At 38.1% G+C, this 23,775-nt stretch overlaps 1 protein-coding gene across 18 annotated transcripts in view; it reads right to left on the bottom strand.

Annotated features, from left to right (window-relative positions):
* zgc:110045 overlaps positions 1-20,739 on the bottom strand; it is a 46,639-nt gene extending 25,900 nt beyond the window's left edge. For 6 of the 18 annotated variants that reach the window (XR_012388682.1, XR_012388680.1, XR_012388681.1 and 3 more), the window contains exons 1-7: positions 20,620-20,733; positions 18,311-18,398; positions 13,654-13,774; positions 11,281-11,304; positions 11,111-11,143; positions 10,600-10,716; positions 1,677-1,808 (exon numbers count right to left, since the gene is read on the bottom strand). Coding sequence is in view for 12 of the 18 variants with exons in the window: in XM_009307259.5 (XP_009305534.1) it covers positions 1,677-1,808; positions 10,600-10,716; positions 11,111-11,143; positions 11,281-11,304; positions 13,654-13,737 (390 nt within the window). In the remaining 6 variants the exon portion in view is untranslated. Of the gene's footprint in view, positions 1-1,676; positions 1,809-3,397; positions 3,799-10,599; positions 10,717-11,110; positions 11,144-11,280; positions 11,305-13,653; positions 13,775-16,899; positions 16,952-18,310; positions 18,399-20,619 lie in introns of those variants that run through there. The other 12 variants (XR_012388684.1, XM_073919939.1, XM_068212933.1 and 9 more) reach the window with 4 other exon arrangements.
* Between the last annotated feature and the right edge of the window lie 3,036 nt (positions 20,740-23,775).

A 23,775-nucleotide genomic window follows, 5' to 3' on the forward strand; every position in this document is an offset into this window, starting at 1 on the left:
ATGTTCGTGTGAGTTTCCTCTGGGTGCTCTGGTTCCCCCACAGTCCAAAGACATGTGCTGTAGGTGAATTAATTAAGCTAAACTGGCCGGGCGTCTGCTGCGTAAAACAAATGCTGTATAAGGTGGCAGTTCATTCCGCTATGGCAACCCCTGATTACTAACCTATTAGAATTACCATATTTTAACTATAACCTTGAAGTCACTGTGGCGCAGTGGGTAGCAAAACCCCAACACAGCAAGAGGGTCGCAAGTTCGAGCCCTGGTTGGGACAGTTTGCATTTTTAAGTGGAGTCAGTATGTTCTCCCCATGCTGTGGCGACCCCTGAATAATAAAGGGACTAAGCCGAAAAGAAAATGAATGAATGAATGAATGAATAACTACAGTATAACCTACAAAAAAAACAATACACTAGCCTAAAAACACCAATGTGCAAATAAAAAAATAAAAAAACATTTTGAATTTAGGTCTATTTATGTATGTGCACCATTGCACGTAATGTTTGTTAACCACCTTCGGGGATAGTGAGGGTCACAGGTCAGTGGCATTGACATTTTGTGGGTTATGGGCTGAAAAGTTTGGTAACCCCACACACTAGGTTCACACCATTAGCACAGAACATGAACTGAACTTTATTTGACACATGGGTGAATGGTCTGATATGTAATGTGTTACATTTGGGAGTGTTATAATATAACATGTAATATATCAGACTGCTAAATGACATTCTAAGTCCTTTAATGAGTATATATTTTCATCTGAAATGTCTTTATACCTATATTATTATAATTTACAGTTGGGAAATGCAAAAATGTATGTTATATGGATATTTCTCAAGCACTTTTTTATCTAAATAACATCTAGCATCCACAAAGTTCTAACTTATTTGCATAATTACAACAGGACAAGCAAAAGCAATCACACCATTTCTAATCTTAGCACCGAGGAAGTGGAGTGTACAAATTTAGACTTATTTTCAAAGAAAGTGGCAAAAAAAGTGTGCCATACAGTCCCTTTTGGGATTACAGCTATTCTCATGTCTAGAACTGACATTGTTATCGTCTGGCCAGTTATTTAGGTCACGCTATTTGGATACTGTATATAAATGTGAGTCTATTTAGGCCTTTGGTGGGCCGTCCTGTCCTAGACATTCATAGCAACTGGGAATGAAAGCAGCCAGTTCACCCCTCACAGCCCTCAGCAGTGAGGACAGCTATATTTATTCAATGTGATCCACCAGCCGAATAAAAAAAACAAAGCCTTCAAGCTAAAGCCAGTGTCCTCCTCACGTCAATTTCAGCAGCTAAATGACAACAAATTGTTCCGCTTGCGAGATGGATCGCTTTGTTTTCCATCAGCGCAAACCGTGAATAGATAAGTTGGAGGAAAAGTGAGCGGGTTCAAGAGTTTAGCAAATTACAGCTCAGGGGTGCTGCATCTCATAACGTGTGGATTTAGCGGAAGTGTGAGGCGAGCGGCCCCCTGTGCTCAGGAATAAAAAGTTCTGTCTTGATGAGGACAATCAATCATGCTGATGTTAAGTGTTTCTGCCTGCCGCTGAGACAACGGAAACTAATTGTTTAACGGATCATTCGGTGCATCATCTGGGAGCCGCTGTGACCTGCATCACAAACCCTGTGCGTTTGCTGACAATTAAACCTCCACCTAGAATATCTACCTCTCTGATCTCTTTGATCTTCGAGCCTCCTTTACCAATGAGCGAACCGCACTGACTGGCAGGGAAGACGAGGCGCAATGTCACAGGAGGCCTGCTTGTCACCGTGCTGTTTATCATGGATGCCAAGATATCCTAAAAGAGATGCATAAACAAATCAAAAAGCAGCTCAATTCAATTGTGTCTTTTTAAATAAAAGTCAAGTGTATACCGGGGAAGAGACTATTGCAGGATGTTGACGCTTTTTGAAATGAAACCTCAATACTTTAAGATGTTGACAAGATGTACAAGGTTTAAGTCATTCCTTACAGTTCAATGCTGCTTTTTAATGTTTACTGTGAGATGCAGACTAGTTCACTTGCTGTAGCATTGTTAAAAATAGCTGTATCAGGCCGCATTGTGGGATAAAAGTGTAAATAGTTGTAAGTCATCATTATGGTAATCAGTGTTCGCCCTGGCTGGGACCTAATTTGCTTTCTATTCATTTCATTAAAAGCCAGAGTAATAGTGTTACAGAATACACTGGGTTTGAACTGTGCAGCTGAAATATAATGCAACTCATAATATAACTGGCTTATAATATAGAAACTGGCTCATGCTATAGATCTAATACAATTTTCTTAACATTTAAGACTGGGTTGTCACTTATAAATAGTGAAGCTCCTTTTTCTGCTAAAAAACCAACAACTATGTTTTAAAATAATCTAAAAAAAAGTGTTTTATTTTGTGCACAAAGCACAAAGAAAGATCGTTAAACTAAATCAGCAAACATTTCACATTTAGAAATATAGTAATCGCATAACTGGATTGATCAGCTTCTCTCGCTATGACTGAAAAGGTCCTCTTGACCTTCATCTGGACAACCTCACTGTAAAAACCTATTGATCTTTTAAGAAAAAATTACTATGTAAAATCAGATTGTATGAGCTTGATCATGCATTAAAACTGTAAATTTAGCTTAAATGCATTTAAAGGCATAATTTAAGACCAGCCTTGTATTTTTAGGACAATTTTAGCTCTAATAACTTGGTTTAATAGCGCAGTGGGTAGGACTGTCGCCTCACAGCAAGGAGGTCGCTGGTTCGAGCCTTTCCTGGGTCAGTTGGCATTTCTGCATGGAGTTTCCTTGTTCTCCCTGTGTTTGTGTGGTTTTCCTTCGAGTAATTCGGTTTCCCCCACAGTCCAAAAACGTGCTGTAGGTGAATTATGTAAGCTAAATTGTCCGTACTGTATGTGTTTGAATGCCAGTGCATGAGTGTTTGCAAGTGATGGGTTGCAGCTGGAAGGGCATCCGCTGCGTAAACAAATGCTGGATAAATTGGCGGTTCATTCCACTGTGGGAACCCTGGGTTAATAAAGGAAATAAGCTGAAAAGAAAATGAATGAACTTGTTTTAGATTTGCCTGTTATAAAAGGCTTAATAATCACACTTATTCTTAGTTTAGCTGTAGTAACTTGTTACATGTTCGCCCATTAAAACAACACTCAATCATACTTATATTTGATTTTTAGTGACAAAGCACATTTTGTTTTTGGAATAAGTGTTATATTTATTTTAAGACATTTTATTTACTAAACTTAGGTAATATTTCAAGGAATTTGACCAAGTATATCTATTTAACTGCACTGGCGCATAATTCAACTTGTTTGTAGTCTATATCTTCATAAATCATTGGCAACACTTTATTTCAATGGTCCCTATGTGAGGAGTGTGTTAGACCTACCTGTTTGTGATTTTGTTTTCTTGCGTGTCGCCTTCATGTTTCGTCACGGAGCACATGCTCTTTGTTTTGACAGTTCGCCATGTGCTCTTCCGTCAGCGTTTCCTTTTCCCCACCTCCTTGTTATTCACTTATTAAACAATTATTGTCACCTGTAGCTCCTTGATCTTCTCCTCTATTTAATTCCCGCTTGCCTCCTTGTCTTTGTCAGACCGTCTTGTGTGTTTCGCGAGTTCACTCGCTCTAGACCCGCGTTTATCCTGTCTTGTCTTGTGTAACGTTATCTATCTGGCTCCATAGAGATTAGTTTCGGTTTTCGTTCGCCCTCTCTGCTCATCTCTCTTCTGCCCTGTCAGGCTATCTTCGGTGTCATTGCTTGGGGCGCTCGGACTCCATCGCCTGCCGACATCCGGCCACCTGCAGCTGCTCGTCTTCCGGCTGCTCCGCCCACTAAGCCTGGATACTCACCACCTCCACGAGTCCGCCACCTTGTGGACATTCAATTGAACTACAGTCCAGTACTAGTTACTGCTGCCTGAATTACCCTTTTTATTCAGTGCTTTTTCTTTTATATTTTTGATCCTCTGTCTGAGGCATTTTTGATTTTTGAAGTTAAAATAAATCTTCACCTGCATATTGAATCTGTGGTTTCTTCCTGACAGAACGGTCTGACCAGTTATGGATTCAGCAGGTGCAGATCAAGTGAGAAATGCAGTGACCCAGCAGGGCATTCTCCTAGGACAACAGGCTACTCAATTAACTGCCACTTCACAAGAGGTTGAGTTTCTGACGGCTCGTGTTGCGGAACTCAATGATCTAGTCCAGGATCTACAGCTAAACCTCAGAGCCGGTAGGCAGGCAGCCTTCCCTCTCCACCCTGATCATGAGCCGCACGCTAATTGTCCACCACAATATGACGGGGACCCCAACTCCTGCCGATCTTTCTTGTCTCAGTGTTCACTGGTCTTCGCTCTCCAGCCACGCCGTTACGCCACTGAGGAGTCCAGAGTGGCATTTGTGATTACACTTCTTAAGGGCAGGGCCCGAGACTGGGCCACCGCTGTGTGGGATGCACGTGCTGCCTTTTGTGCCACTTTTGATGACTTTCGTAATGAGATGACCAAGCTGTTCGATCGGTCAGCTCACGGGGATGAGGCAGCTTCTCTTTTGGCCCAGCTAAGCCAGAACGGGCGTTCAGTGACTGACTACTCTGTTCAATTCAGGACCCTAGCAGCGGTCTGCGCTTGGAACGAAGCAGCTCTCCGAGCGAGGTTCCGGGACGGTCTGGATGATGAGATTCAGGACGAAATCGCCACTCATGACCTCCCTCATGACTTCGACGCCCTGGTTGACCTTGCTCTCCGTGTTGAGGGCCGCCTCCGCCGCCGCCAACATCGGCGAGCGACCTGTTCCTCCTGGAGGGCTGAGGAGGGCTTTTCAAACTTGCTCCACACCCCTCCTCCCATTCCGGATCAGGAGCCGATGCAGTTGGGGCATCTGCGGCTAACCACACAGGAGAAACGACATCGGTTGGCTAGGGGCTTGTGCCTGTACTGTGGGAAACCGGGTCATCAGGCTGTCCGGTGTCCGTTAAAAGCCCCCGCTCACCAGTAGTACGGGGGATTCTGGTGGGCACTATCCCTTGCTCTGACACCCCCACATACCGTACCTCACTGCCAGCCTCTCTACAATTCGGAGATGTCGTCCATTCGTGCTCTGCCCTGATCGACTCCGGAGCCGAGGGCAATTTTTTAGACAGCACCACCGCTGAGTCCTGGGGCATTCCGGCTATCCCTCTTTCCTCTCCTATCACTGTCCGCTTCCTCAATGGTCTTACCATCACCTCCATCACCCATTCCACTCCTTCTGTAAGTTTAATTATTTCTGGCAATCACCGTGAGGATATTAGTTTATATTTATTTGACTCCCCGAGTGCTCCTGTAGTATTGGGGCACCCGTGGCTAACCAAACACAATCCTCATGTTGATTGGTCAACTAGTTCTGTGTTATCTTGGAGTCCGTCTTGTCTTGCTTTGTGTCTTGGTCCTGCCCCGTGTTCTGGTTCTGTTTCTCATGTGTTGCAGGTCGAAGCTGTAGATCTCTCCGGAGTCCCGTCGGAATATCACGATCTGCGTCAGGTCTTCAGCAAGTCCCGTGCTACTTCCTTACCTCCCCACCGACCATATGATTGTGCCATCGAGCTCCTCCCAGGCTCTTCTCCGCCCAGGGGTCGGTTGTATTCCCTTTCACGTCCGGAAAGAGAGGCCATGGACAGGTACATTCAAGAGTCTTTAAAAGCCGACCTCATCCGTCCCTCTTCCTCCCCGGCTGGGGCTGGGTTCTTCTTTGTTAAAAAGAAGGATGGCTCTCTGCGTCCTTGCATTGACTACAGAGGTCTTAATGACATCACTGTTAAGAACAGGTACCCTCTGCCTTTGATGTCTTCTGCCTTTGAGTTATTGCAGGGAGCCAAGGTCTTTACTAAGCTAGACCTCCGCAACGCCTATCACTTGGTCCGGATACGTGAGGGGGATGAGTGGAAGACCGCATTTAACACACCCACGGGACACTTTGAATACCGGGTCCTACCATTCGGGCTCACTAATGCCCCGGCTGTCTTCCAGGCCCTGGTCAATGACGTGCTGAGAGACATGGTGAATAGATTTGTCTTTGTGTACCTTGATGATATCCTCATCTTTTCCCCTTCCAAGCAGGTACACACTCAGCATGTTCGACAGGTGCTGCAGCGGCTGCTGGAGAACCAGCTTTATGTCAAGGCGGAGAAGTGCGTGTTCCACACTAAGTCTGTTTCGTTCCTGGGGCATATTGTCTCGACGGAGGGAATCAAGGCTGATCCTGCTAAGGTAAGGGCCGTGGCCGAGTGGCCAATCCCCAACTCTAGAAAGGCTCTGCAGCGGTTCTTGGGGTTCGCCAACTTCTATAGGCGATTCATCCGGAACTTCAGCTCGGTCGCTGCACCCTTAACAGCTCTCACCTCTCCTAAGGTACCGTTCATATGGAACAGTCGAGCTCAGGAGGCCTTTGATGTTATAAAGTCCCGTTTCATCACTGCTCCTGTTCTTTCTCTTCCAGATCCTGAACGGCAGTTTATTGTTGAGGTGGATGCTTCTGAAGTGGGGGTAGGCGCGGTCCTTTCTCAGCGGTCCCTTAGGGATGGGAAGGTGCATCCTTGTGCCTTCTTCTCCCACCGCCTGAGCCCAGCCGAACGAAACTATGACATAGGTAACAGAGAGTTGCTGGCTGTCAGGCTGGCCCTGGGGGAGTGGCGCCACTGGTTGGAAGGAGCAGCACACCCATTCTTGGTCTGGACGGATCATAAAAATTTAGAATATATCCGTTCAGCCAAAAGATTGAATTCCCGTCAGGCTCGCTGGGCACTCTTCTTTGGTCGATTTACCTTTTCCCTCTCGTACCGGCCGGGATCCAAGAACATCAAACCTGATGCTCTCTCCCGGCTATTCGACGTCCCTGGAGAGAATGCTACCCCAGTAGCCATCCTCCCGAGAGGAGTGGTGGTGGGGTCTCTCTCTTGGGACGTCGAGCGGCGGGTGAGAGAGGCCGGTCAAGGAGGGGAAACACCGGAAGGGTGTCCGGGGGGTCGCCTGTTTGTGCCAATTCGGCTAAGACCGGAAGTCCTCCAGTGGGGTCATGAATCCAGAGTAGCCTGTCACCCAGGAATCCGGAGGTCGCTGGCTACCATTCAACAGCGATTTTGGTGGCCGTCTATGGCCCAAGATACCAAGCAGTTTGTGTTGGCTTGTGCAGTATGTGCCCAGAATAAGACTTCTAATCAGCCGCCCATTGGTCTGTTACAACCCCTCCCCATTCCCTCTCGCCCCTGGTCACACATTGCCCTTGATTTTGTCTCTGGCTTACCCCCATCGAGAGGTAACACCGTTGTGTTGACAGTGGTGGACCGCTTCTCTAAGGCTGCCCATTTTATCCCCTTACCCAAACTTCCATCCGCCAAAGAGACTGCTCAGGTTGTGATTGACCAGGTCTTTCGGATACATGGCCTTCCTATGGATGTGGTCTCTGACAGAGGGCCTCAATTTGTCTCTCGGTTTTGGAAAGAGTTCTGCAGACAGATCGGGGCCTCTACGAGTCTGTCTTCAGGTTTTCACCCCCAGACCAATGGGCAGACTGAGCGAGCCAACCAGGATCTTGAAAGAACTCTCCGCTGCTTGGTGTCACAGAATCCGGGTACCTGGAGTCAGCAACTATCTTGGGTCGAATACGCCCACAATTCCTTGCCAGTTGCTTCAACAGGTATGTCCCCTTTCCATTGCTCTGTTGGTTATCAACCCCCTTTATTCCCTGCTCAGGAGCCCGATGCCGCGGTCCCGTCTGCCTTTGCCTTCGTTCGTCGGTGTCGCCGCACCTGGAAGAGGGCTAAGGAGGCCTTGGCCCAGGCTTCCAGACGGACCAAAGCGGCGGCTGACCGTCACCGGACCCCTGCTCCGCCTTTTGTTTGTGGTCAAAAGGTTTGGCTATCTACTAAGGACCTACCTCTCCGGGTGCCTTCTCGCAAGCTGGCACCCAGGTTCATAGGGCCATATCAGATCACTAAGGTCTTGAGTCCGGTGACAGTACAGCTCAAGCTTCCGTGCACTCTTGGTCGGGTTCACCCTGTTTTTCATGTATCCAGGGTCAAGCCTGTGTTCCGGTCCCAACTTAATCCTATTGGTCATTCCCCGGCCCCTCCTCCTCCTCGTCTAGTAGATGGCGTTCCGGTCTATACGGTGAGGAGGCTTCTTGATGTGAGACGCCGGGGCCGGGGCTTTCAGTATCTGGTGGACTGGGAGGGCTATGGTGCGGAGGAGAGGTCTTGGATTCCGGCTCGGGATATTCTGGACCAGTCGCTGATCGGGGAATTTCGTCGGCGACGAGGTGAGCCCCCTCTAGAGGCGCCGTGAGGCGCTTCTGGGGGGGGGGGTAATGTGAGGAGTGTGTTAGACCTACCTGTTTGTGATTTTGTTTTCTTGCGTGTCGCCTTCATGTTTCGTCACGGAGCACATGCTCTTTGTTTTGACAGTTCGCCATGTGCTCTTCCGTCAGCGTTTCCTTTTCCCCACCTCCTTGTTATTCACTTATTAAACAATTATTGTCACCTGTAGCTCCTTGATCTTCTCCTCTATTTAATTCCCGCTTGCCTCCTTGTCTTTGTCAGACCGTCTTGTGTGTTTCGCGAGTTCACTCGCTCTAGACCCGCGTTTATCCTGTCTTGTCTTGTGTAACGTTATCTATCTGGCTCCATAGAGATTAGTTTCGGTTTTCGTTCGCCCTCTCTGCTCATCTCTCTTCTGCCCTGTCAGGCTATCTTCGGTGTCATTGCTTGGGGCGCTCGGACTCCATCGCCTGCCGACATCCGGCCACCTGCAGCTGCTCGTCTTCCGGCTGCTCCGCCCACTAAGCCTGGATACTCACCACCTCCACGAGTCCGCCACCTTGTGGACATTCAATTGAACACCAGTCCAGTACTAGTTACTGCTGCCTGAATTACCCTTTTTATTCAGTGCTTTTTCTTTTATATTTTTGATCCTCTGTCTGAGGCATTTTTGATTTTTGAAGTTAAAATAAATCTTCACCTGCATATTGAATCTGTGGTTTCTTCCTGACACCCTATAGCACACTTTGTTGACTAAAAGTTGAAAAGTTGCAACTACATGCCAATTGCTTCTCATTTGAATATTAGTAGACTGTCTGCTTAATATCTGCTGAAACTGCTCCTTCAACAGACATTTTACTGACTATAAGTACAGATGGTTATTTTTATGTAATGAAGTGCTTTCACCAAGTGAGTAAAAACTGGAAAGTTAAGTATGTGTAACACTATATTGAAATTACCATAACTACAAGATTACAGCTTGTAAAAAGTCTGCATGACCTTGTAGAACTTGATATTACAACTTGCAAACTGGGAGGTTGATTTTAGACTTTGTGTCCTGTACCACAATAACATAGAACCAGGTAAAAATTTATGCTTCCAGTGGTTCCATACTCAAATGTCTATTTTTTTTTTAGTATTTGGAATGCACATACAACTTTGTATGTGCATTGAACAAAGGAATTGCACTTTCTTGCACTTTGCAATTTTTGTGACCTCTGATGTTGCAAAATAAAAGAAAAACTGTATTCATCTTTGATTGGACTAACTTTTTGTAGACATCAAGTGCAGTGCCTTCTTTTCACTCAGCACTTTACTTTTAAAAAAAAATGTGTTATTGACTTGACAATGTAGATGTCTTCATACTAAAGTAATAAAAACATAACTGAATGTCATGAAGCTTGCATTTAACACAGGTCTATTAGGCTGAACGTTACTTTAGAAATGAATAATCTCCAGTCCAAGGATCCAATCCAAAGTGATAAACAACATTAAGCTGTCAGTTAAAAAAGGGTTTGAAATTAGAGAAATTACAAACTTAAACCAATAGCTCAGAGGAATTTGAAACTTCTTAGTTTTTTACTGTTCTTTAGAATATAGGCTTAATAAAACTGTTCTTTTTCAACTTTAAATAAGACTAAGCAGTGACCTCTAAACATAGAAAACCTTACGTTTTTCTGTAATATATTCTGAAATATATATATTTGATTGATTTTCCAGCTTTCACTGACTTTGCAAGATGGTGAGCCATTCTAAAGTAACCGAAACCCTCTGACAGCAGGACAGGATAATGTGGAGAATCTCAATGGGCAATTTATTCAACACTGCAGCTGACTTTGCTCACCAGTTCAGCTTTGAGAAGCATTAGGATATGTCTCATCATACAATGTCTTCAGATATAGAGATATAAGTTTGTGTGTGTTCATAACAAGGTGCGCAGTTTTGTTCCATTCCCATACATCTTCATTTAAAATGTATTTATTTTTTTTTATCTAAAATGACTAAATGATACCAATTCATAAGTATATTTTTAAAAATTAACATAAGAAAAAGGCATGAATCACAATAAAAAAGCAGCAACAGAATAATTAACCAACAAATTGTGGTAATAAAAATCTACTCTTACTATACAGTAACTATAATAAATTAAATCAAACAACTGCACAGCAGAATTGGTTTATATATATGGCTGGAATATTCTGCAAATCCACATAAATATTTGAACAGTGCACTACAATCTAAATGAATCAAATCACCCATAACTTTAACCACTCGTTACTAGAAAAATTCCACCCACCTCCTCAAACTTCTCTGCAATCATGGCGAAGGCTTTGAAAATGACCTCAGACGCCCCAGTGATGGTGACAATGCGCTCTGGACTGGAACCGTCAGATATATTAATTCGGGCTCCACTCTGAATCCACAGAGAAAAGCAGAGGTTTTTGCGCCGCATCACATTTAATTGATCAATCTCGCCTGTGGGCTGACATTAGCACCCTCTCCCAGTTAAATACCATGTAACTGATCATTCAAATAAAATAATTTGAATAAGACAAGCCTGATTAAACTGAAAAAGATCCCAGTTTTTGCTGTCTAAAACATGTGGTTTCCAAAAATGAGCTCATATGAATCTTTATACTGCTAGTCAGCGTTGATCCATTACATTTCATATTAAAGCAACAGTCAATGGTTAATGGGAAATGTTGTTCATTATGTGCTCAATATGTGACATCTTAAAGTAGGTTTTGATATTCATAAATGAAAAGTGATTAGTCTTGTTTGACTGTGTAGATCAGTGTGGCACTTACCTCCTCTCTCATTTTTTTGACAGTCTCTCCTTTCTGAAAAGCCAAACAAGAGGAAATGATTTAAAATAATATCTAAAGCAAAACAAATTATTTATATCAAATGTGTACATTGCTTTTTATGCTAAATTCAGAAGTATAATTATTACTCAGAATATTCCTGAAATGTTTACCTTCCCAATGATACTTCCAACCTCCTAGAAACACACAGACGCACAAAATAAATAAATAAAACATATATAAAATATTATTATAGTGAATTATAGTGTGTCCCTAATGGAGTTTAATAGTGTGTACTGTATTGAACTATCTATAACTATCTATGCTGTTTATCTGTTTGTATTCTATTGTTTTTATTTTCTTATACTTGTTTAATTCTGGTTTATGTAAAGCTCTTTGAATTACTATTGCGTATAAAATGTGTTATAAATTTGCATTTTCATTTTCATTGCATTTTTAAATTTGCAAGATGTTAATCATTTATTATTAATAGTATTGGTAATTTTATGTTTTATGTTCACCATGGCTGAATGTGTGATCAAAAATACAGTAAAAAGTAATTAGCTAAATATTGCAAAAATCTTATATACTGCCATTCAAATGTTTTGAATGACTAAAACGTTCTTTTCAATTTTTGTCAATCTACAAAATATTAAGCAGCAATATAAATACAACTTATGAATAATTCCTTATTATAGTTATAATAAATATACATATATACACAAAAGACGCATTCAATTGATCAAAAACGAGAGAAAAGATCTGTTTAGATAAGATGTTCTTTTATAGTAATAAAAAATGTGTCCACAAAAGTATCAAACAGCAATATAATGAGAAATATAAGTATTTCCATAATAGAATTATAACAACAATTAATCATATAATAAAATGCATAAAAAGCACATTAAACTGATCAAAAGTGAGAGAAAATATTTAATGTAACAGAAGATTTCTTTTAAAATAACATGTTCTATTCCATTAATTGAAAAAAACTTAAATATATCCACAAATAATTCCTTATTATAATTAGAAATAAACAAACATTTTAAATACAATTGTACACTGTAAAACCCAATTAGTTAAGATAACTCAAACCAATTGAGGAAACTGATTGCAACAAACCATTCAAACCATTCAAGTTCAATACTAATCCTGATGAGTACTACGAACTTAATCCATTTGAGTAAATAAAGCAATTTGAGCACAGTAAAACCCAATAAATGAAGAGAACTCAAACCAACTGAGTACTGTAATGCCCAATGAGTTAAGGCAACTCGAACCGTTTAAGGAAACCGATTGCTACAAACCATTTGAGTTAAATAAACTAATCTATATGAGTACTGTAAACTTACTCCATTTCATTACCTTCAACACAAAAAACTCTTTTCAAATGAGTAGAATCAACTTTCAGTAATTTTTGAGTTAACTACACTCAATTTATTAGATAAAGTTGACTGTTGGGTTTTACAATACACAGTTGAAGTCAGAATTATTAGCCCCCCTTTGAATTTTGTTTTCTATTTTAAATATTTCCCAAATTATGTTTAACAGAGCAAGGACATTTTCACAGTGTGTCTGATAATATTTTTTCTTCTGGAGAAAGTCTTATTTGTTTTTTTATTCTAGAATAAAAGCTATTTTTTTATTTTTAAAAGCCATTTTAAGGTCAAAATTATTAGCCACTTTAAGCTATATATATTTTTTTTTCCAGTAGTCTACAGAACAAACCATTGTTATACAATAACTTGCCTAATTACCCTAACCTGCCTAGTTAACCTAATTAACCTAGTTAAGCCTTTAAATGTCACTTTAAAAATATCTAGTAAAATATCTAGTAAAATATTATTTACTGTCATCATGAAAAAAGATCAATTAAAACAGTTATTAGAAATGAGTTACTAAGATTATTATGACTAGAAATGTGTTGAAAAAAAATTCTCTCCGTTAATCATAAATTTGGAGAAAAATGAACAGGTGGGCTAATAATTCAGGGGGCTTATATTTCTGACTTCAACTGTATAATTACTAACAAAAGATACTATGAAATTGATCAAACAAGACAGTAAATACAGTTGTAATCTTACAAAAGATTTCTGTTTTAAATAAAATGTTCTTTCTATAAATCATAACATCATAAAAAAATTATTCTGGATTATCATGGGGCAATAATTAGCTTTTAATAACATGAAGAAATAACAGTTTTAAAATGCACTCAATTGTATAACAGTTACACTTAAAAGGTAATAACATTTCTAAAATTATTCTGACTGATGCAGCTAAATAGAGATGTCCATGAAAATTGTGGGTTCATTATAAAAAACAATAATGCTGCAAAAGCCACTTCATGCAGTCAATACTACCGTAGTCATCAGAAAGAAAACATTTCATAATCAATTATATCGACAACTCGCAAATTAAAGGAATGGCTTATACAATCAGAAATCTTTCTCTTGTTCTGGTCTTAATGCTTGACTGGACATGCTTGCAAAACACAAGGCTGAAAACAAATGAAACCCAGCTCGGCAAGAATCCGAGATATGTCTTACCTTGCCATGCATTAGTAGGCGGATGGTGAGGGTGACATTTAGCCCCCCCTCAGATACTCCTCCCTCCCTCTCATTCATATTCATTCTTCTCTTGGGTCTCAATGCTTCAAACAGACTGTCTCTGCACACACAAACAGACAAATTTACCAGTTCGCTCAGAGCAGATATGAGATGAATTTCAGTGTGCAAACATTTCAGCCTTGACAATAATTCCTGCTCTCAGCTGTAAATGTCTATTCACTGGTGCGTTCATTTTGTTTAGCTGTAGGTACCTGTTGTTTCACTCTGACATTAAGTCGGGTGTTATTTCCCTGGAGGCGGGCGAGCCGGTCTTGCCTTTAAGTTCCCTTATTTTGCTATTTAAAAGAATCTTTGTCTTGTCTTGGATGCCTCTAATAATAGGTTACAAGCATGCAAGGTCAACACTTTCATTTTCTTATAAAATTGTTGAAAAATCAGCTCATCAATTTTGAGTTTCCACCACACAGTGGCAATGCACATTTTGTATTGCATTAGAAATGAGTGATGAAAACATTGAATTTTGAATAAAAATGTCTTAGTTTACAAAAGAAATTGTATACTATTTTGAGGTGGTTTTAGACTTTATTTTATTTAAGCTATAGGACTTGACACCTTATTAGTTGCATCAGCTGTGTTTGAGAGGGCTGGAGCATAACTGTGCAGAGCTGCGGCCCTCCAGGAATTGAGTTTGAGACCTATGATATAAACCACTTGAGAGTTTCCTTGACTGTGTTTTAGATCGTTATCTTGCTGAACATGCTTTTGCACATGTACATTCACAAGCTTTGTTATTTTAAATGTTTTTCTTAATGTAAGATGATCTAAATGTTTAAAATGTAATAATTTCACAATTTTTTTCTTAAATGCTTTAAGCATCTGCAGTGTTTATTTTGTAATTATGTCATTTTCTATGTCAGTAGTATTAAGATAATATCAATAAAATAATATTATAAAATATTTAGGACAAAAAAGGTTTACACTAGTAAACTGTTAGCTTAGTTATTTTTACAGTAATTAACAGTAATTTTAGATAATATAATTTTGGTATCATGCTGTAAACTGATTTATGGTTGTATACTGTAAATCAAAAATACAGTAAGTTACTGTAAAAACCCTTTATATTAATTTACACAAACAAAGGGGTGAATAACGTCTTAAAACAATTTCAGTTGCTGTCTGGGCTTTCACTGCCTTTTTACACCTCCCTTTCTTCATGTGTTTAATACTTGTTTTCTGTGTCATTTAATTTTATTACACAATACTTAAATTGTTAACTATTTAGATTTGTTTTCTTTTCATATATGAAGAGTTTAGATGCAAAAACCTCTAAATGCCATCTGAAATTTTCCTCTACAATGAGCAATTTTATCAGGCTCCTGTATGTATGGCAAAAAATAAGTTCTTTTCTTGTTCTTTAAAGTGAAATGTCTCACCGTAAACAAAGAAGGTTGAGAAAAATGTTAAGATGGCACTTAGAGGTTTTCTTTGATTGTTATAAACATCTGGTGAAAATTTCAAGTCAACAGCACCTTTACAAATATGTTTTCTGAAAAAAATGGTGACGTGTTGAATAGTTATTTCCCCCACTGTACTTATATTTTTAAATATATATGAATTTTAAAACCAGCTCAACAAATTTTACAATTCATATGGTTCCAGTGATTATTTGTTTTTTCTAACATCAACACCTAAGACAGTCTGCTTTGCTCTGATTGGTCAGACGCCACAGTCTGTATAGTTTGTTATACAGATCTAATGTCTAGTTGATCTAATGTCCAATAATAAAACTTTAAAATAACTATTTGATCAACTCACATTCATCAAAAGCAAAACATAAGTAGTTTGCTGATACATTTTTTATAAGTTTGTGGCTCATTATGAAATATTATGTCTGCAGTCTTGCATTTCGCTAATGTAGGTAAGAGTTTGTAGGTATATATTCATGTGTTTCAATTACATGTGTAAGTGAAAGTTTGTACTGTATGCAAGATGAGATTTTTTCACAGATTGAGTTTGCAAGGGTTTGTATGTACACATGAGTTTTGAATAGACACAAGTTTATTTATGCAACATCTTGATCATTTTATAGATGCAGGAGTTTATTGTGATGATTGTGATTATTTCATAGATGTACGAGTTCTTATGTACACTTGCGATGTATATACAGTGCTTAGCATAATGTAGTACACCCCATTCTGAAAATGAATATTTTTATCCATTAATCAGTGAATATAGGCAATGTATTTTGGTGCATTTACAGAAAATAGATTTAATAAACAGATATATTTATTAAAATAATATTTTAGTCACCAAACATATTCAGAATTTGAAAATAATACAATTTAATAAAAAACTATTTAATTCCAAACATTGAAAAAAAAAAAAAAAAAAAAAAAAAAATATATATATATATATATATATATATATATATATATAGAGAGAGAGAGAGAGAGAGAGAGAGAGAGAGAGAGAGAGAGAGAGAGAGAGAGAGAGAAAGAGAGAGAGACAAAATGTCGCAGGTGGGCTAACAATTTTTCCTTTACCTCTATATGGGATAAAAATTACACGTATCTTCATTTATTTATTTTATTTATTTATTTATTTATTTATTTTCCAAACTATGAAAAGATTCACTTCCAAAGTTTTGTGTGAAAAGCTCTACATGGCACCTCATACTTGCAAATTCTTTCATCATAAACAAGAAAGTGCAGATTAGCTGAAGTAGTACCTTATTAGGGCCAATTTATATTTCTGTTTTGAGTCCATGCAGTTGGTCCGGCATAGCCTTTGCACAGTCAAATTCTCTTCACCAAATCCTGACACGCACCTCTCAAAAAATCTAACTACATGTTGGTCGGCTTGGTAGCATTGACAAGTGTGGGCGAGCCTGAGAGTCATGGAAGGTGATGGTGTGAGTGTTCAACAAGTGTTTATTACTGTGAAAGAGATACAGATGGATACTTTTGATTTGTTTACTTCATGATTAAAGTTGGTGAATGTTTCTGGTTCCCCTTTTTTTATCCTTTATCCTTTTTATCCTTTTTTTATTAGTTTGAGCTACTTCTACAGTATTATCACACGGATTTCCAGCATACGCTCAAAACTCTTGCAAAGGCACTCTACACTATTTGAAAACCTTGTGTTTTAAAAGTGTGAGTGCCTAAGACAGAACACATAAATGTAAATTTTCACAATGGCATTGGGTGGCATGGTGGCTCGACTCACAGCAAGAAGTTCACTGGCTCGAGTCCCGGCTGGGTCAGTAAGCATTTCCAGCCTGATTTCACAAGGAAACATAAGTATTTTACGTTTTGTCAGTTTAGTGGCTAATTCGTACGAATTTGCATAAGTTCAGTCATACAAAAATGTAAGATTTTAAAAAGGAGGCGTGGAACCTAACCCCACCACTATTGCCAACCGTCATTGGGTGATGAGCAAATTGTACAAATTAGACTGTATTCATACGACCACTAAATCAAAAAAGCTATGAACTGCTGTGAGATTGCGTTGGCATTTCTGTGTGAGTTTTAAGGGTGCTCTCGTTTTTCCACAATCCAAAGACATGCAGTATAGGTGAATTAAATAAACTAAATTGGCTGTAGTGTATGTGTGTGAATGTGAGAGTCTGTGGGTATTTCCCAGTACTGGGACGCAGTGGGAAGGACATCCGCAGTGTATCTTATGCTGGATAAGTTGGCGGTACAGTACACTCCGCTTTAGCGACCCTTGATATACAAAGGGACTAAGTCGAAGGTAAATGAATGACAATGACATTGGCAACATGCAAGGTGTGCGCTGATCATTCAGTGCAGAAGAATAAATCAGGATTTATTCAAGCTATTTAACAGCTTCAGTGATTATAATGGTGACATTTATAGGTCAAGTAGAATTGAATGTTGACTTGACAGTTAATGCTTCTTCTAGATTTTATGTTGACAAAAAACAGCTTTACAGACATTGTTTATAGGCAGCCAGAAAAGAGGATAGATTGGCATTATGCAAATATGCTACAGATCTATATAAATCAGTTCATCTAAATTTAACTAGAATTTCCTTATTTTAAAAAGTCCTTATTTTAAAAACACTATCATGTGCTTTAATTTTTAAATCTTTGCAGACCTTATACATTCACGAACAGCTAAAATGCCTATGCATGGAAGGTAATATTCAAAAAAAGGATAATAGGGTCTCTTTAATGGTTCTGGTTTAATAAAAGTGGCGTGACCAAGTTTAATAAGACTCATAAGGAGCCAGCTCTGAATTTCTAGGCCTGTGGATCAAGTGATGTTTGTGTGACCATGTCTAAAAGGCCTATTAAATTATCAGCGAGTGAACACAATGTTGTCTGTTCACACATTCCACGCATTTATCACCATCCACATCCGAGATCACAGAACACATTCATGGGTGAAAACTAAAAAAAAAATGAGTCAGCGTTACATCAGAGGAAGTATTAGTAGGTTGTCTGAAATTTCTCTTTAATAATGTCTCATGCATTCCTCATATTCCTCTAATGAGACCCTGCAGCTACGAGAAATAAGTGAATGCATTTGCTTTAAGTGAGATCTATTCCAATTGAGTCCCGATGCCTTCATTTGTTAGGAAAATGCTGCTTTTGAAACATTCTCAGACTTACATAAGCTGTTAGATGAAATGTGGTCCCTTTTTCCATGACACTCCAGCAGAAGAGGAGCTTGTTTAAGAGCGGAGAACAGTAGAAATGGCTAAAAGAGAAACAAATGTTATATATATAATTAGTTTTTGCTCATGTGTTGATATCTAAGCCAATAAAAGGCTCATTTGTTGAATTACAGTTATGTAAGTAGTCTCAAAGACAGACAACTCAATTTGAGAACTAGAGCGCTAATGTGGACGTTATGAAATGAGTTATAGATTCAGCATTCTTAATATGAATCGCGATGGCTGAATTTAATAACAAGTGGTGTAAAAAGCTTTTTCCTTTGTGCGGCTGTTAGTTTGTGCTGTTTCATCAGGTAAATGCATCAAAGGCACTGCCACCATCCTGTCTAATCCTATAGGCCGGGATTTGTTTGGCTAATGCTAAAACCCATTTGACCTATTTCTGTCTTTGCAAAGCTTGTCAACAGGCATCTGAAAACATTCTGCCTTCATATACCATTGCGCTAATAAGTCCGAACATAGATATCGCACATTCTGTTTTTCACATGTCAGATGTGTTTATGAAGCAGGAATTAAAATAATATTTGCAGCTGACACTGAAATGACGTACAAAGCAAACTATAGGTCAGATTAGTGTTCAGAAATGATCAGTCAGCTTTAAATCCATAATCTAAGTGGTCAAGCCTATTGTTACTGAACAGACTTTTATGTTACTTTGGACAATTTAGTGAAATCAACATGTCAAAGAAAAATAATCATTGTATTCATTTGAATATACTAGTAACTTCAAACGTAGAACAATGTTTTTTAAAAATTATATGAATTATATTTGTTGTATTATATTACATTACATTACATTGTACATTAATTTTCCTTTGTTTTGTCTCTTATTTATCAGGGGTCGCCACAGTGGAATGAACCGCCAAACATTCCAACATATGTTTCACGCAGTGGGTGCAATTCCAGCTGGAACCCAGTACTGGGAATCATATTATATTATATTATATTATATTATATTATATTATATTATATTATATTATATTATATTATATTATATTATATTATATTATATTATATTATTGCAAAATGTTGTGTTTATTTATATTCACATTCACTCTAAATCATTTGACTAATGCTTTTATCTAAAGTGACTTACAAACATAACCATGACAAGCAATCAAAGCAACAACAAAATGACATGTAAATAAGGGCAGGTTCTGTTGTGGGGCGTGTACTACCCACTATAGAAGAGATTGCACATTATTGAATGATGGACAAATTTGTCAGTATGATGGACCACAATAATCATCCCTTTTTTGATACAGTCCAAGCGTGTACAAGCTCTTTTAGTGCAAGATTAATTTAACCCCGGTGTTACAGAAAAAGATGCAGGAAATCCTTTTTACCAACAGTGATCAGATTGTATAACCAAAATCATACTATGAATTATGCTTATATGCTTATAATTTTATGTAACTTTATTATTGTTTTTATACATATGTAGCTTATTTGATCTATTTTTAGTATGAAGATCACTGTTGTGATGTGAATTTCACTTTGGGATTAATAAATTCTCACAAACAAACAAACAAAACAAACAATCAATGACAAGTTCCAGTTGTATACAGTGCGCAACATATATAAGTACACCCCTCACAAATTTTTAAAGGAAGCTATACAATACTATATTTGTTCACATACATTAGATTAGTCAGTACTGAAACCAATTCTGGACCTTATCCCACAAAATAAGTTACAATAACGGTCCAAAAACTAGTACACTCAAATTTATATGTTATAGAAAAATACTAAATACAAATTTAATAAAGAGGAAAAATCAAGAGAATTTGTTGAAATTTTTTGAAATATTTTGTTGAATTTGTTTGCATTATCTTTCAATTTCTAAACATGTTTGGTGACTAACATATTATTTTAATAAATATATCTGTTTAATAAATCTGTTTTGTTTAAATGCACAAAAATATCTATATTCTATTTATAAATATATATATCTATATATAAATATGAAATATCTATATTCACTAAGACATGGATAAAAATATAAATTTTCAAAATAGGGTGTACTCAATTATGCTCAATTATATATATAATGTGTGACTAATACATATAGTACATATTAGTCACACATCATATTAAAAATGTTGACCCCCTCTTTCCTTTTGTCAAAGATAAAACAAGAGCACTGTTGACATGCCAGAAAAGCATTAATACGCCTATTTGCTCTTGTCCTTCAGAAGTCTCTGTGCGTGACGAGCAGCTTTGGATCGAAGTTAACAAACTGACCTGAGATGTGATGGAGGTTGAGATAGAGCAGAGATGCCTGTTACTTTCTTCACTGAGGCTTCTTTTCCTTGTCAATCCAGGATGAGTTAACGTTTGCGGCTCCAGAGTGTGTATGATTCCTTGAGTGTGGTGTTGCCCTCTTTTGTTGTCAGTTGTATTCAGAGAATGGACAGATGGCCTTGTGCCCGTACCTCTGGTCGACTGAGGCTAGCTTTACTGTTTTTTTTCCACCCTCTGGCTTAGCCTCTGATAAGCCTTTAGACCAAGCTACATGAGTCTCTCCCAGTTCTTAATACTCACGTAATTGAGGCAACAACTCCTTTATCCCGGGATGGTTCCTGTAGCATTCTGGAATCCCAAGAAGAATAGAAGGCAACAGGTTTTGCCATGCTATAATCTGGCTGGAATACAATAAATATAAAAAAAAGTAAGACCAGAGTTTTCTAATAGCATGGCTCAATTTGAAACACGTTTTCCGTTTTGGCAGGGAAGATCTGGTTTGGATGTGCATATGCAAAATGACATTTTAAAGGACACAGAAAAGGAAGAATCCGCCAAATGTTTTGTGCCGACTCCCCCAATCACCATAAGCATCTCCAAATTGACTGTGTCACATCATTATGGACAGAAAGACACAATGTCTCTGTGGCCGATGTCCCTTCCCCCACACCTCCTGCTAATGAGGCCAAAGTCCTGTGAAAACAATGTAGGCCTTTAACAGAAAAAGATGCACTCTGCTCAGCAGCAGAATTTCAAAGTGAATGAATTAGTGGAGCAGAAGTGGCATATTTAATCACTGCCTGCTGTCTGGGATGGAAATGAACAATGGTCTCTATGGATCTCCGTTCTCTCACTGCGTATGTGTTGATAAATAGTATAAAATGAAGATCTAAGACTCCATTGCGCAAGAAAAGATCGGTGCACTTCTCGTTAAACCAAAAGTAAAACTGACACCAAACCTTTTCACAACACTTTTAGTAAAACATTTATTTATAAAAATAAAGTTGAGATCACATTAAATTTAAATATTAGATTGAATTTTTAGTACAGCAAAAACTAAATTATTTCGATTTTTTAAAAAGAATGACAAAAATGCATTTCGAAATAAGTAAACACGACTGTAAAAATAACTGAAAATAAAATTTAAATGGCACCTATGATGAAAATCAACTTAAGCTGTTTAGACAGAACTGTCTGTATGTATAGTGTGTCCACTTTCATGCTGGACTGATATAAACCCAACAAGTCTCTTTTTTTTTTAATTTCCAAATGTTAAAATAGGATCCCACTGATTTTTAGCAATGTGCTGTGGTGCGGTTTTCCGGACGCCATGTTTCTATGATAACACAGAATCCACAGAATTTTTTTGATAATAAACTGGAATTCAAATAAGTTTAATAAGTTTAAACATTTTTAAAACATGTTTACAGCATGTTTGTAATAAAGTCAGTAAAACCGCTGTGTAATTCTTAACCGCTATAACCACCACGGCCGCATGGTGTCAGTATCAGTAAACGCGCACATGTGTGCTCCTCCACAGACACATGAAATAAAATACTTGATGTTTTTGACTAATGAGCGCTATTTTAGCTTCACCCGGGTCTGTTTCTGTCACTGTGCTGTTTATCTGGCGCAAAGCATGATGAAAAGCAGACCCTAGTGTTGCCAGATATGACTTTTTTCAACCCAAAAGTCGTCCAAAACGCCCAAAATAGTAGATACATAAAATAAATAAAATAGTAACATTTTATTTAATTTTAATTGATTTAAATCAAAATTGACCTAGTTACTTAAACTGTCATAATTTTAACCATACAGCAAGTCAACATCAGCAGTCACAAAACCATAACTATAACCAGATCACACTGAAACACCGCCTCCTTTTTACCCACACACCGCACTTAATGTTGTGTAGATTACACAACCTCATAGAGTATGTTTTACTTGCGAAATGGGGTGTAAATTCATCCTATGTGGCGTTTCAAATTCTTTTGAACATAATTGGGTGCTGCTTGTCAAGCAGACAATGCTTCTTTGTTTGTTCTTGCTGTCAATTGCAGAACAAAATGATAAATTTTATGATGGACCGTCGTGAGTTTAACTGCAGGCGCTGTGTGATGCGCCCCTTTTTAGGTGCCATTTAAAGTTAATACAGAATGTGAATAATAGTGTGAACAGTAAATAATACTAAAATTACTAATGCAATAATATTTTCTCAGAGAACCATTCAGGAAAGACATTTTAATGATCTTAAGAACTTTTTTCTCTATTAAAAACCTTTTGAGGAGTGGAATTGTTCTATGGATGTTAATGGAACTGCTGATTCTGTGAGTGTCAGATAGAACATTAAAGCCATCTGGTATTCATGACAACTATCGCTCACAGTATCTCTATGACTCTGCACTCTGTTTAATTATAAATTGCTAATAGAAGATGTTACAATGCAACATAAAGTGAACTGAGTGGAACTGTCTATTTTCATGCTATGAAGCCCCGTAATATATATTCTGTGGATCGGTTCAGCTTCTGACATTCACCAATATCACAGGACTCACTGTGCCTTATCAAAACTAACGTGTCATGAATTAACAAGATATTTCCTTAAAGAGCATACAAAAATAGCATTAATAATATGTTATAACAGTTAAAGAATTATTTGATAAACCGGAAGAAAAACAAAGTAAATCTTTGTTGCGTTTTAAAACATTAATGTGCGTTTAATCCCAAGCAACATAGTCACTAATAGTATTCTATAGTGTACACTAGATTTACCATATTTTGTTATGGAAATGTAGATATTTTACGATACTAGCATTATGGAATAAAAATGTTTTGAGAAAATAGAAGTAGTACACTATGAGGATTTTTTAAACATTGGTGATTTATTTTTTATTTACCTATTGGTTGTTGTATTGATTGATTTATTGATTGATTGATTGATTGATTGATTTCTATTTTAAATGTTTTAGAATGCACTTTATTCCTGTGATGACAAAGATTAATATCATTACACTAGTCTTCAATGTAAACCATTCTCTAGTCTTCAGTGTCACATAATCTTTTTGAAATCAATCTTCCTAATGTCTGAAGTTAAACAGTTGTGCTGCTTAATATTTTGTAGAAGCTGTACAGGTTTTTTTTTATTTGATGAAGGAT

Source organism: Danio rerio, chromosome 13 (genome assembly GCF_049306965.1).
Source record: "Danio rerio strain Tuebingen ecotype United States chromosome 13, GRCz12tu, whole genome shotgun sequence".
Lineage (NCBI taxonomy): Eukaryota > Metazoa > Chordata > Actinopteri > Cypriniformes > Danionidae > Danio > Danio rerio.